The 12231-nt window shown below is 48.9% G+C and overlaps 5 protein-coding genes across 5 annotated transcripts; 3 read left to right on the top strand and 2 right to left on the bottom strand.

Moving 5' to 3' along the window:
* Positions 1–3537: 3537 nt before the first annotated feature.
* Positions 3538–4260, top strand: N7446_009149 (uncharacterized protein; the record flags this gene model as incomplete). The annotated part of the gene is made up of 3 exons (XM_058517894.1): positions 3538–3862; positions 3965–4047; positions 4150–4260. 3 exons carry the CDS (start codon positions 3538–3540, stop codon positions 4258–4260), a joined length of 519 nt encoding a protein of 172 aa, XP_058368682.1.
* Positions 4261–5144: 884 nt separating this feature from the next.
* N7446_009148 (RNA polymerase II-binding domain-containing protein) lies at positions 5145–6830 on the bottom strand (the record flags this gene model as incomplete). Its single annotated transcript, XM_058517893.1, has 2 exons — positions 5145–6623; positions 6681–6830. The coding sequence occupies 2 exons, from the start codon at positions 6828–6830 to the stop codon at positions 5145–5147; spliced, it is 1629 nt and encodes a 542-aa protein (XP_058368681.1).
* Positions 6831–7574: 744 nt separating this feature from the next.
* On the top strand, positions 7575–7805 carry N7446_009147 (uncharacterized protein; the record flags this gene model as incomplete). The annotated part of the gene is made up of 1 exon (XM_058517892.1): positions 7575–7805. Exon 1 carries the CDS (start codon positions 7614–7616, stop codon positions 7803–7805), a length of 192 nt encoding a protein of 63 aa, XP_058368680.1. The 5' UTR covers positions 7575–7613.
* Positions 7806–8133: 328 nt separating this feature from the next.
* N7446_009146 (uncharacterized protein) lies at positions 8134–8911 on the bottom strand (the record flags this gene model as incomplete). Its single annotated transcript, XM_058517891.1, has 3 exons — positions 8134–8651; positions 8739–8799; positions 8903–8911. The coding sequence occupies 3 exons, from the start codon at positions 8909–8911 to the stop codon at positions 8299–8301; spliced, it is 423 nt and encodes a 140-aa protein (XP_058368679.1). The 3' UTR covers positions 8134–8298.
* Positions 8912–9339: 428 nt separating this feature from the next.
* Positions 9340–11916, top strand: N7446_009145 (TFIIH/NER complex ATPase/helicase subunit SSL2; the record flags this gene model as incomplete). Its single annotated transcript, XM_058517890.1, has 3 exons — positions 9340–9367; positions 9417–9533; positions 9593–11916. The coding sequence occupies 3 exons, from the start codon at positions 9340–9342 to the stop codon at positions 11914–11916; spliced, it is 2469 nt and encodes an 822-aa protein (XP_058368678.1).
* Positions 11917–12231: the final 315 nt, after the last annotated feature.

Genomic DNA, 12231 nt, shown 5'->3' with positions numbered 1-12231 from the left:
GTCTGCGCCAGACTAAAAAAGTATCTGTTTGTCTTTGTTCAAAGATTTGAGCATTGCTAACTATTATCCAGCCTCATCACAATATTCTCTAAAGTTTTTGGATGCCCCATTGACGAAGGTGGTTCATTAGAACCATCGACTGGCTATGTTTCCGTCAATATTCCCTGCCAGGCACTGTTTTCTACGGAGTTTATGAAAGTCGCACGGGAGAGCGTGCGCTTGAACGATGAAGCGAATTCCCGGGTTTGATATTGTTGTCCCCAGCGCCAGTCGGGGATCTGCAAATTGTCAATTCCCTTTACCCATGCCCCCTTTCCTTTTTGCCCACGTTCACCTTGCATAGCTTTTTTTTTTTTTTTTTTCCCTGGATGCCTATTGATCCCCGCCCAGCGTTCTACCTCCGACTCTATGATCGGAGCCTAGTCGCACATGGTTTATTGCGAGTGTGCATTAACCCTAGGACCCTGGTCGTGAATCATTGCTTCCATTCCCCCATTCCCCATTCCACCCCCAGAGACCCAACACCACCCTGATGAGTTAAGACTCACTGGTATGGGTCTGTGCTCTCTTCTCTTCTTGTCATTCACTTGGCTTTGTCATTTATGACTGTGTCGGTGTCCCTTGTCGGACTTGTGATCAGTCAAAACAGATATTTCATTCACACCATCAACCCTAGGGGCTTGGGTGTACGATCAAATCTTTCTTTTGCCTGCTATTACTCCGTGAAGAAATACTGGCTAGTACACGACTGTATTTGTACCCTTGGCAGTGAGCGAGCGATTTCTTCTTTCTGGTTTTGTTTTTCGTTTCTGCTTTTGTGATATTCCCTTTTATTGAGCAGCACAATTCCTGAGTCGAGGACACTGGCTGTTCCTCGGGAGAAAATACCCTGTTACGATGTGATATCCCCTTGTTTCGATCAAATCATGCTGGCCATTCATGACCTGTACAATTACGAGCGATATATTTGGAGTATTTGCTTTTCTTTTCTCTTCTTTTTCTTTTCCTTTTCCTTTTCCTTGATTTACGCACGCTCGCTACGCCGTAGATCGTAGCTTCCTAGGACATTTAGCACTAACATCTATATAGAGTGATAAACGAAGTCTATATATAAACACACCTCCAAGTGAAGCTCATGTGCCTGTTGTTGAAACGACATATCGATTGATGTCCTCCCAATGTACCATATTAGTGCAACAAGACGGCTCCAACCACCTCCAAAAGTTCAATCCCGCCTAACTCTCGCGTCTCAAGACAGTCCACACCCTGGCGGCCGAAATCCAAGGAACATACAGCTGCAACTGGGCTGGTGAAATTCTCGAGAATCCGCCCCCCAAATGCAACCTACAGCTACATCTCAGCGACCATCACAGCCCCAACCCCAATACCGACTGACGCAACCACATACCAAGCAGCATTGGCATGGGCCGGCATTGATGGGAGCACGTACACAGCTGCTATATTGCAACTGGGGTGGACTTTTATGTGGTTGATGGGGAGCCGTATACAGATGTGTGGTATGAGTGGTACCCGAACTTTGCGACGTATTATGATGAGTTTGTGGTAAACTCCGGAGATGTGATTGTCGTCTCGGTCAGTGTTACGGCGCATGCGGTATATGCTGATGAGGTTCAATAGGAAAGCTACGTTCTATGAGGTAGTGCAAGATGAGTTGGTAACGGCTGGTATTGTTATTGTGAGTGAGGAAGAAATAGTTGTTACGCGTTCCTGACAGCAACCGATTGGAATTTGGGTTTATGTTATTGTATGATTTGGGAAAGCACTATATCTATATCTTTGTCTTGGAGTATCTATAAGCACTGGAAGGCCGGAAATAAGATACCATATGTGCAGAGGCCAAACCCTTGCCTAGTTGCCATACAGGATGCTTGACGCATGAGAATATGTAGAGGACGGCTTCAGTATAGAATGTATCTATATATACATGTAGTTCGCCTGCAGCAACCTGACTTTAGCATTCGATATATTTCTACACACATGTTAATTTAAATTTACACCAAGGACACGACGATATCAATCCTGCTGTACTTGTGTGGTGAACTTTCCTACTAGATATCTATCTATTGATCGAACACCTTTCTTCCATTGAGTGCTAGTACTATAGTAATTATGTCAGGAAAAACGGGATACATCAATCATCCCTGATTATTAGCGCCGAAACCTAGTGCGTTGACTCTGTAATTTAGAGGTTAGTGGTCGTGAAGTAAATCAAAATTCCGACGGATTTCTCATATAGTTCTACCATTTGTATAGACAGCAATGCTATCGACGAGTAAAATCCGACATCGGAATATTCTCTATTCTCTGCAATAGAACTCTCTCCATCGCCATGCATATACCATAGTACCATGTGGTGTGCGCGATGAGTTCGATTGTTGAAGGGATGACACAGCGTTGGAAATCCCAGCACGGATAAGCGTGTTTTTACGAGGATGCGGTACACTGAGCAAGGATGAATGCGCTCCCTGATGACAATTTTGATGTTCAATGGATGTGAAGGCATTGCTATAACTCTTTGTTGATCCTCATAGCCCAGTGGAAATTGGTCTATCGTACCTCCCTGCGGCACTTATTGATCACCCATGACTATTGAGCTCTACGACAACACTATCACTCTTTTCTGTGAACTAAGTTATACTCGATTGACTTCCTATAACTATGTCGCCAAGATGAACATCTCAGGTGTGGAGAACTCGCGTTCCTGACACCCCTTGCATACCTTCGGAGATTCCGACGCTCGACCAAGCAACTTTGCTTTTTTGGCTCATTGAGCATAAGAATGAAATGACATAGGCTTTCTGATGCAAAAAGTCCGCAGATTTTGACCCTTGACTTAGATATCCCAAACATGAAGATCGTGTATATATCATTGCCATCATGCGCAACGAACTGGATAAAGAGCAACACAGCAAACCAAAACGCACATACCGGAGTAAAGCCACGCAACAAACCCAGTTCAAGAAATACCGACCATGGACATTCCTAATGATTCAATCCCACAACGAATCAAGGCCATATCGTGCCTTTCCAAGCAGAGGGATGAAACCTCTGGAATCCCAGGATTCAAACTAACCAACCACAATCTTCCAAGGGAGCGAAAAAGAAAACAGGATCGTCCACTATGTACACGAGCTGGCAACGCTGGCCACAGTAGCACATACATCGGCAGCCAACAATTGTCTCTCTTTTTCTCCCCATCGACACAACTCCCGGCTTTCTCGACAACCTCGTGCGACAACCACCCGGCCCAGCTCTAGTCATTCTTTCAGGTCTCATTATAGAGGCCTACACATGCCAAACCACACTCTTTTAATACATTGCCTCCAGGCTCGACCTTATTAGGGTCACACCCGCAACACCACGCGGCGCGCCAGGTCGCCTTTCTATACCTCAGCCATTCTCTACCGATACAAATTCCACAGTCAGCAGCTTCTACAAAGATAATCAAGCCAAAGACAAGACCAGCCAAACACCAAGAGCGAGCTTTATAAAGGAGGAACGAAGATAACAACAATCATGCATCTAATCACCCTCGTCACATCCCTCACCGTGCTCGCCGTCACCACCGCCGTCCCAATGGCGAGTTCAACTTCATCTCCAACACCAACAAGCGCCGTGCCATCTCTCTCTTCACCTTCGCACTCCGGTTCGGCATCTGCTTCGGCATCCGCTTCCCCTTCTGCTTCGCCGAATCCCTTCGAGGCTTATTCCTGCCCCAAGGGGAAGTATAAGAACTGCTGCATGGGTGTTGAGCAGGCGTCTCATGATATCCTTAAGCCGCTGGGCGATATTGTTCCTATGGTTGGTGGATTGCAGGTTAGCTCGGCTATTGCTTACCAGTGTATGTTTTCTTTCCTCTGGTAGGAGACTGAAGGTTCAGCAGCATGGATATATTGGATCTGCTGGATTGAGAGTCGTCGCTAAAATTTTGGTTTTGGTATAGGCAAGCCGATGAGCGCGGAGGAGCCGCCATATTCTTGCTCTGGACACGGGCGTTCTCCTATGTGCTGTGACAGCAAGGACAATGTAAGTCCATCTCATCCTCTCCCTTTCATTTCTCATTTCTTGTGCATGATAATACTACGAAGAGGGAGAATCTACTCTAATATATATTTTTACTTATTCAAGGGCCTTATCGAAGCCTGCAAGCCTTTTGAAAAGGTCAAGCAGGACTATTACTCCCACAGAATGCATCTCCCCGAAACCCAGGCCGACATCATCATGGACGCTGTTACCTAAGGCTAGGTACCCAGTGACTGTCACCAAGACCTGGCGTTTTGCGACATGGACTGCAAATGAGGATGAGGATGAAATAAGGATTTAGATGTACTTTTTTGTATACTGGGGATAACTTGTGGCGTGAGGAGATACAAGATTGGAGATAGGGAGATTCTTTTGTTTCATTTTCTTTCTTTACTTGATATTACTTGGAGACTTTACTTGTGATACTTTTTCTAGATTTAGGATTTCGATGTGTAATGTGTACAACGTCCATTTCTATTGCGTTGTTGTGCTATTTGATCCCTTGATTATATAGGAGCTAAAGAGCAAGGGTTCTATAAAGATGATGAAACATATACCGTATAGCCGCTCCTGTATTAACACCTAGTGTCACCCATAGGCCCGCCAGGCCCAGATATCCGAACTGTCCTGGCCAGAGATGGATGGCTAAATCGATGCTCCAGTAGAGGAAAAGGCCTATAACCTGGCAGATGATACCAAATAAAGCAATGAAGCAGAAGGGAACTTTGAATCGTCCTGCCAGAATGGAGCAACCCATGATGCCAACAGGGCAGGCCAGTGCAGTGGATACTTAAGATTAACATTCTGCAGGGAGCAATAATGAACGAGCATGCCGTGAAAATAAGAATTGCTGATATATTCGACGATCGAGATTCGTGACAGTGTTAATGGAAATGTCGGCTCAAGATAAGGTGTTTGGGAATGAGGACATCGTCGCACATTAATTAAATTCACATCTTAACGCTAATCTTCCTTAGGAACTAACTTGCATGTATCATGCTCATGTCCTTATGTCAAGTGGATATGGCTGGCCATTTGTCTACAATGAAGTTTTTAAGATGCACTTCCACATACCTCTTTTAAAAGATTTCATGCAAGTTTCATTCATCTGTCTCTTGATACATGGTAATTGTGCCACACTCAGCGCCAACCCCGTCCACCTTGGGGAGGAGGACCCCATGGGTCACCGTGCTGACCACCCGAATAAGGTGGAGGGAAATGATAATGACCAGGTGGTATAGGCTGACCCTGTCCTGGTGGCATATGCGGGGGAGGAGCATTGAACGGAGGAGGGAAGGCTGAGGGAGGAGCTCCGGAACCAGGTGGGGCATAGGGCATGGCCGGCATGTGTGGGGGAGGTGGAGGCCAGGCACCGTAGTTCGGCGGGGGCGGGGGAACAAAGCCGCTATTAGGACCCATGGATGGGTGGGCATATTGACCATGTCCACTTGGATTATGTGGAGGGGGAAGGAACTCATAGGTGCAGTATGGTGTTGAGGTTGTTGAGGTTGATGGGGCTGGTGAGGGGGCGGGAAATGTGAAGGGGACGGTTCGTGAGGTGTGTATGAGCTTTCCCGACTGCGTGAGCGTCTTGGTGAGCGGCTTCTTTCACGCGAGTCAAAGCGACGCCTGACTGATCGCGAACGGGAGCGGCTCGGTGTCCTTGACTCGGAGCGACTGTCACTGTAGCGCCGGCGCTTGATATTAGTTCGTGTCCCACTACGACTCCTGCTTCGACTGCGAGAATCCTCGGGCTCTCCCCTCTTCATTTGTTGACAGAACGCACGAGACCATCCATAATAGGTTTCACCCTCCAAAATGTCTCCTGTGATTTCATCCCGGAGGACTGACTGGCCAAGCTCGTCGATGTCCGCATCCCCGTCATCCTTGATGAGGTCGTCCGTGCCATAGATCTTGTCCACTTGACACAAGAAGCCTTTGAGAGCTTTCACCAGTGTTCCATCTGCAGGTCCTGCCTGCAGGTGTAGTGGTTTGATACCATCTGGTCGGAGGGGAATGGACGAGTTCGGAATGATGTGAGGGATGAGGTTGCCCGCAGGGAGATCATAAAAGGGCGTCGATGAATCTCCATGGGTAGATGGCATGACAAAAGGAACATCTTTCCCGGGTTTCTTGGCTTGGTCTGCTTCGCCGGCACCATCAGTGGATGGTGGGGCGCCCAAGGTGGCCGAGTTAATTATCACTTCCCGAAGCTTCCCAACAAGCTCGGAATTAAAGTATCCGTGCTCGGACCAGATATCAAGCAGATCATCTAGCCGCTGGTGGTGCCGGGGGTACTTCTGGCGATCGCAGGCGGCGGCATGGCCAACCAAGTCCACGATATGTGGCTGCAAGGACCCGCTCACCGTGGAGAAGGTTGCAGTGGCGCCTAGGTGGTACTTGCAGTGGTGAAACAGATCATTGAGCAAATAGAGTATGTGGAGTCGTCGACGCTTCGGTGTGGTGTGTTGAGCGGGCTGTGGTTCGAAGGAGGTAGCTAGAGCTACCAGGAACTTGGCCAATCCCCCAACACGGTTAGATGAAGCAGCAACATATCGAAGCAACCATGCTTTGCAGGTCTGAGGTGACTGTGATTTAGTAACTGGGACGTGAGAGGCATGTGCAACGAGTCAGACCTGGATGTTTTCCGTAGAACAGTGCGACAGCACGCGTTCGAGGAGGGTGTGGAAGGCGGTTATCTCATCTCGAGGCACGGAGGTCGGATCCGGGCGTAGCAGGCCCGCCGAGAATGAGGCCTTTGCAATGGCGATCTGATGGGACGCCATGGCTGAAACCTGGAGAAGGGGAGATTCATGATTCTCTCCAATTCTGTTATCGCAGCTCCTATCACACGTGACCGCGGTTAGCGCGATGCAGTAGATAAGTGAGTAGAGTAGATGTAGATTACATTTTGGTACCTTATGTTATGCCATTAATTAGTAGCTATTTGATGTTATTTGATGTTACACGATGACACCTGAATGCCTGAATGTCTGATACCAGCACACACGCGAGAGTTGTCCAAATCAGGAGATCCAGATAAGATGATCTATACAGTGTAACCCACGTTGCCACTTCCCCACCGGATATCAACGAGCCGTCATCATACTTCTCTGATTCGGAACTTCATTTCCGCTCTCGTTTCATGCGGTGAAACCCAAACCCTCTACTGCGTGTGGACCGTCGCCCACACTATGATCCACGCCCCCTTGCGACTTGGGACCCCGCGATGGCGTGAGGACTTGCCGACAGTCCGATCCGAGTGTCCTGTACATGTAGATCAGCCTGAAGCGTCTGATCACGGATAGATATTTAACAGCGAGAATCAGGCCATGCTTTAGCGCCCCCGCATGTCCCCCACAGTCGGATCACTTTGCATGGCCTGATGTTGCTTATAAAAGCCTCATAGTTCCCCCTTTAGTTGGTTCCCGTAAACTTTAACTATTTCTATGCTCCCTGCTCTCAACATTACTCTACTCTTTCCTCTCAAGTCTACCTCTCAAGTCTACCGCAATTCTACTCTACCACCACTTTACTCTCTAGACCCCACTCTACAAGTGATCGACATCATGGCCACTATCGCTCAGCTCGCCCGCCCCTCCATCCGCCACTTTTCAGCCCACCGTCGTCGTCCTGATTCTCGCGCTGCACGCGCCATCAGCCTGGGTTGCATTGTGTCTGGCGTGGTCCTGCCCTTCGTGCCACCCGCCCTGGAGAGTTCGCGCCAGCGAAACTCGGGTCTTTCTACTGGGAACAAGTGAGTTTCAACTGAACGTTGTATTATTGTGAGCTTATGTGGAGATCGTTATTAACATCGGAACGCAGGAACCCCCACTCTGCTTCCACGCCAGATAGATGCCTTGCGCTGGAACCTCTCGCACCTCGGGGAGCTGCTCGGTGCAGGCGCTGATGCAGCGGCCCGGCTTGTGAGATGATGCATGATGCCCGTGGAGTTTAGGGATGGCGTTATGGGTTGCTTTTAATAGTACCCTGGGATGGGATCTTTTTTGCTTTGCTTGTTAATACAACCACCAAGGATGAAGATGTCGTAGATCTCTCGATCGTCATCAGATAGCCAAATTTGCGCAAATCCATTCCTTAATGAAATAACGAAGCTCGAGTAATATACATGCTAGCATTGAGCAACAAACCAAACATAGCACAGGAAGTTGAAGCCAACCTCAGTATATCCTTATCAAGTACACCACCACTCTATTTTGGTTCGATATCAGAATGTACAATGCGGCCAGCCGCTTAGCTAAACCGGTTCCCAGTTGGAGGTCGGTATGGTGTCGACGTTTCGTATTTGCCCTTCTCTAGGACACGGTCGGCCTCGGTCAAGGGTTCATGGCGGGTGGGCGCGGGGTCATGAGAAGCTTCGGCACTGGGAGAGGCGACGTCGTCGGCGGCATTCTGGAACCGGGTCATGTTCGCTCGCTTTAGGCTGGCGTCGTTGCCTGGGGTAGGCCCGGACGCGGACAGGGCCTGGCGCTTGTGTTCATCTTCCATTGCTTTCATCTGGGCCTTGCGCTTGATCTCGGCATCAAATCGGGATTGGCGGTCGGCGTTGATGGATTGTTTTGCGAAGTAGTAGGCTCCGCCGCCAGCTGGAGGGACAGGTTAGTCTTTTCCCAGGTGTGTTGTACCGGATGACCTCTTTCTGTTGACTGAGACCAATCAGTTTGGTTACATACCGACACAAAGAGTGCCCCAGCCCACCCTGTTCAAGGCGAAAGCCACATCAGTAATTGGGTCCTATTGTCTTTGGGCGAAGAAATCTCCTCTCACCAGGTAGATCTGATCTAAATGGAAAATAGAGTCAGCAATGGAGCATATCAAATAGACATATAGCACTTACTGTGTTCATGACGAATGGTTGAAAAGTTGAAGAAGTTGAGAGAGGAGCTAACTGAATGTCGTCAGAGCGGCCAACGGCTATTGGTGGCCTCAGGCCGAAATCCTAATCGCCCTCTCTTACCAATCGGACTTCTTCAAACTTCTTATATCCTCGTTCTTCTCGACATCCTTCTCCTCAGACCCTTCACCATTCTCTTGACCTTGCCCACCTTATCTCCCGACATCTACACCATCCATTTTCAGCAACCCGAAGCTCTTTTCGACCCGAAACCTCCAGCGCAGACGCCGCCTGTTACTGCGGCTCAGCATCGTTTGTTCCATGCTAGTCTGAGATCACTTTTGAGGGGCGTCGCTCCACCTCATCGGACTCTCATACACTGAGAACGTGTTTGCTCAGTTCCCTCTTGCCGTTTTATCAACATCGCCGAATATTCAAACATGCCCCCCAAGCGGAAGGCGGCCGATGGTAAGTATCCGGTGTATCTTTGGGGGTAATAGTGACTCATTATATTCAGGTAGCCAGTCTAACAGGGCCTCGAAACGCGCCACGCCCGTTCCTGATGTCGAGGATATTACCAGCGATGATGATTATTCGGACGGAGATGATGCACCGGAGTCCTCCAACTTGAAAGGTATGGTGTGGCAGTCTGCCCACGTGAAGTGACCCGGACGCTAAAACTGTCCGAAAAAGAGGTCGTCGACAAGTTCTCTCTCCAATCATTTAGCAAGAAGGCGCAAGTGGATAAGACGGACCCCAGATTTGGCTACAAAGATCTTTCTTCTCTGCCGTTGAAGCTCGATCATTACAACCGACCGTTATGGATCGAACCACTCAAGGGCACCATCACCCTCGAGAGCTTTTCTCCGCTGGCACCCCAAGCTCAAGATTTCCTCACTACCATCGCCGAACCGCTTTCCCGTCCGACACATCTACACGAATACCGCTTGACAGGCCACAGTCTATACGCAGCGGTCTCGGTCGGTCTCAAACCACAGGATATTGTCGAGTTCTTGGATCGCCTGTCGAAAACACCACTACCTGAAAGCATTCGGACGTTCATTATCGAGTTCACAAAATCGTACGGAAAAATCAAGATGGTGTTGAGGCATAACCGCTACTACGTGGAAACGACGGATCCTGAAATGCTTCAACGCTTGTTGAAAGACGAAGTGATTGGACCACAACGATTGGACAATACCGAAGGCATTATTGAACGGGCTGCTCCAAAAATGGGCGGTCTAGTCATTCCCGGAACCAAGGACGCGGCTGGTGTTAGAGAAACTACACAGCAGGAGGCTATGACTGCTAGGGATGAAACTGAAGAAGAAGGGGCAGCTGTTAATTACGGTATCGACGATGTTGGTGAGGATGATCGCGAAGAAGCTATTACTTACAGCTTCGAAATCCCCGCTGCTGGAGTCGAAGTCGTCAAAGCCCGCTGCCAATCGATCGGTTGCCCTGCTCTGGAAGAGTACGATTTCCAGGGAGATACCATTAATCCCAATTTGGATATGGATCTGAAGCCTGCTGCCCGGATTCGTTCTTACCAGGAGAAGAGTCTGAGTAAGATGTTCGGTAACGGACGAGCGAAGAGTGGTATTATTGTGCTTCCTTGTGGTGCCGGTAAGACCTTGGTTGGTATTACTGCCGCGGCTACTATCAAGAAGGGTACCATCGTCCTTTGCACCAGTTCCATGTCCGTAGTTCAGTGGCGAAACGAGTTCTTGCGATGGACGACGATCGACCCTGGTGACATCGCCATCTTTACCTCTGATCACAAGGAGAAATTCAAACGGTCGACCGGTATTATTGTGTCTACTTACTCAATGGTGTCACAAACACGGGCTCGATCATATGACGCCCAGAAGATGATGGATTGGCTTCAATCCAGAGAATGGGGTATGATGATTCTTGACGAGGTGCACGTCGTGCCGGCATCGATGTTCCGAAAGGTCACATCTGCAATCGCCGCACAGAGCAAGCTCGGTCTTACCGCAACGCTACTTCGTGAGGACGACAAGATCAAAGATTTGAACTTCTTGATCGGACCCAAGCTTTACGAAGCAAACTGGATGGAACTTGCTGCACAGGGTCACATCGCCAAGGTGCAGTGTGCCGAGGTGTGGTGTCCAATGACCACGGAGTTCTACTCTGAGTATCTGCGAGAGAGCTCTAGGAAGCAAGCCCTGCTTTATATCATGAACCCTCGCAAGTTCCAGGCCTGTCAGTTCTTGATCGACTTCCACGAAAAACGTGGCGACAAGATCATTGTGTTCTCCGACAATGTCTATGCTTTGGAGCGATATGCACTCAAGCTGAACAAGGCATACATTTTCGGTGGCACTCCACAGAACGAGCGTATGCGTATTCTGGAGAACTTCCAGCACAACGAGCAGGTCAACACTATCTTCCTGTCCAAGATCGGTGATACCTCGCTCGATTTGCCTGAGGCTACCTGTCTGATCCAGATTTCGTCCCACTATGGTTCCCGTCGTCAGGAAGCCCAGCGCCTCGGACGAATTCTGCGAGCTAAGCGTCGAAATGACGAAGGCTTCAATGCTTTCTTCTACTCCCTTGTGTCTAAGGATACACATGAGATGGTCTACTCTGCCAAACGGCAAGCTTTCCTGATTGACCAAGGCTATGCGTTCAAGGTTATCACTCATCTCCAAGGCATCGACAACTACGAAGGATTGTCGTACGCAACGCCATCAGAACGCCGCGAACTTCTGCAAGAAGTCATGCTGCAAAATGAATCCTCTGCCGACGTCGAGCAGGTCAACGATGACTTATTCTCGATGCGCACGGGCAAGAAAGGCCCGGCCAAGAAGGCAACTGCGAAGCGCAGTGCGGCCACTCTTAGCGGTCTGGCTGGTGGTGATGACATGGCTTATATTGAGTATAACAAAAGCAGGAACAAGGCACTCAAGGACAAGGCCGGGCACCATCCGCTCTTCAAAAAAATGGAGCGGGACCGACAGCGTCGGAAGAAGGAGAGAGAGGGCGCGGATTGATCGAAAATGGATTGCTATTTTTGGTTTCTTTTTTAGCGCTGTCCCTGGACTTCTCCTTCCCCAGAATGATATACCCCAAATGAATAAACAAGGGAATTTTAGTGGAATATCCAAGTCCAAGAGCTAGACTCCTTGGCTGTCAGCTATGCACAGTAGTATGTCTAATATTAGGCAGCCCAGCATCAATTACTAACACCAAACAGCTGAAAAGCCAGCCCCAGATCCAAACAAGCTGACTAATATCTTCACCCCAAACTGCGATCCCTTCGATATCCTCGAATACCCTCAAATACCCTAGAGCTAGATCTCAATCCT

Source organism: Penicillium canescens (assembly GCF_028828765.1).
Source record: "Penicillium canescens strain IBT 15451 chromosome Unknown utg000006l_segment0_segment0, whole genome shotgun sequence".
In the NCBI taxonomy this organism is placed as follows: Eukaryota; Fungi; Ascomycota; class Eurotiomycetes; order Eurotiales; family Aspergillaceae; genus Penicillium; species Penicillium canescens.
Note: the sequence above shows the minus strand (reverse complement) of the source record. Positions and strands in the feature narration are given on the sequence as shown.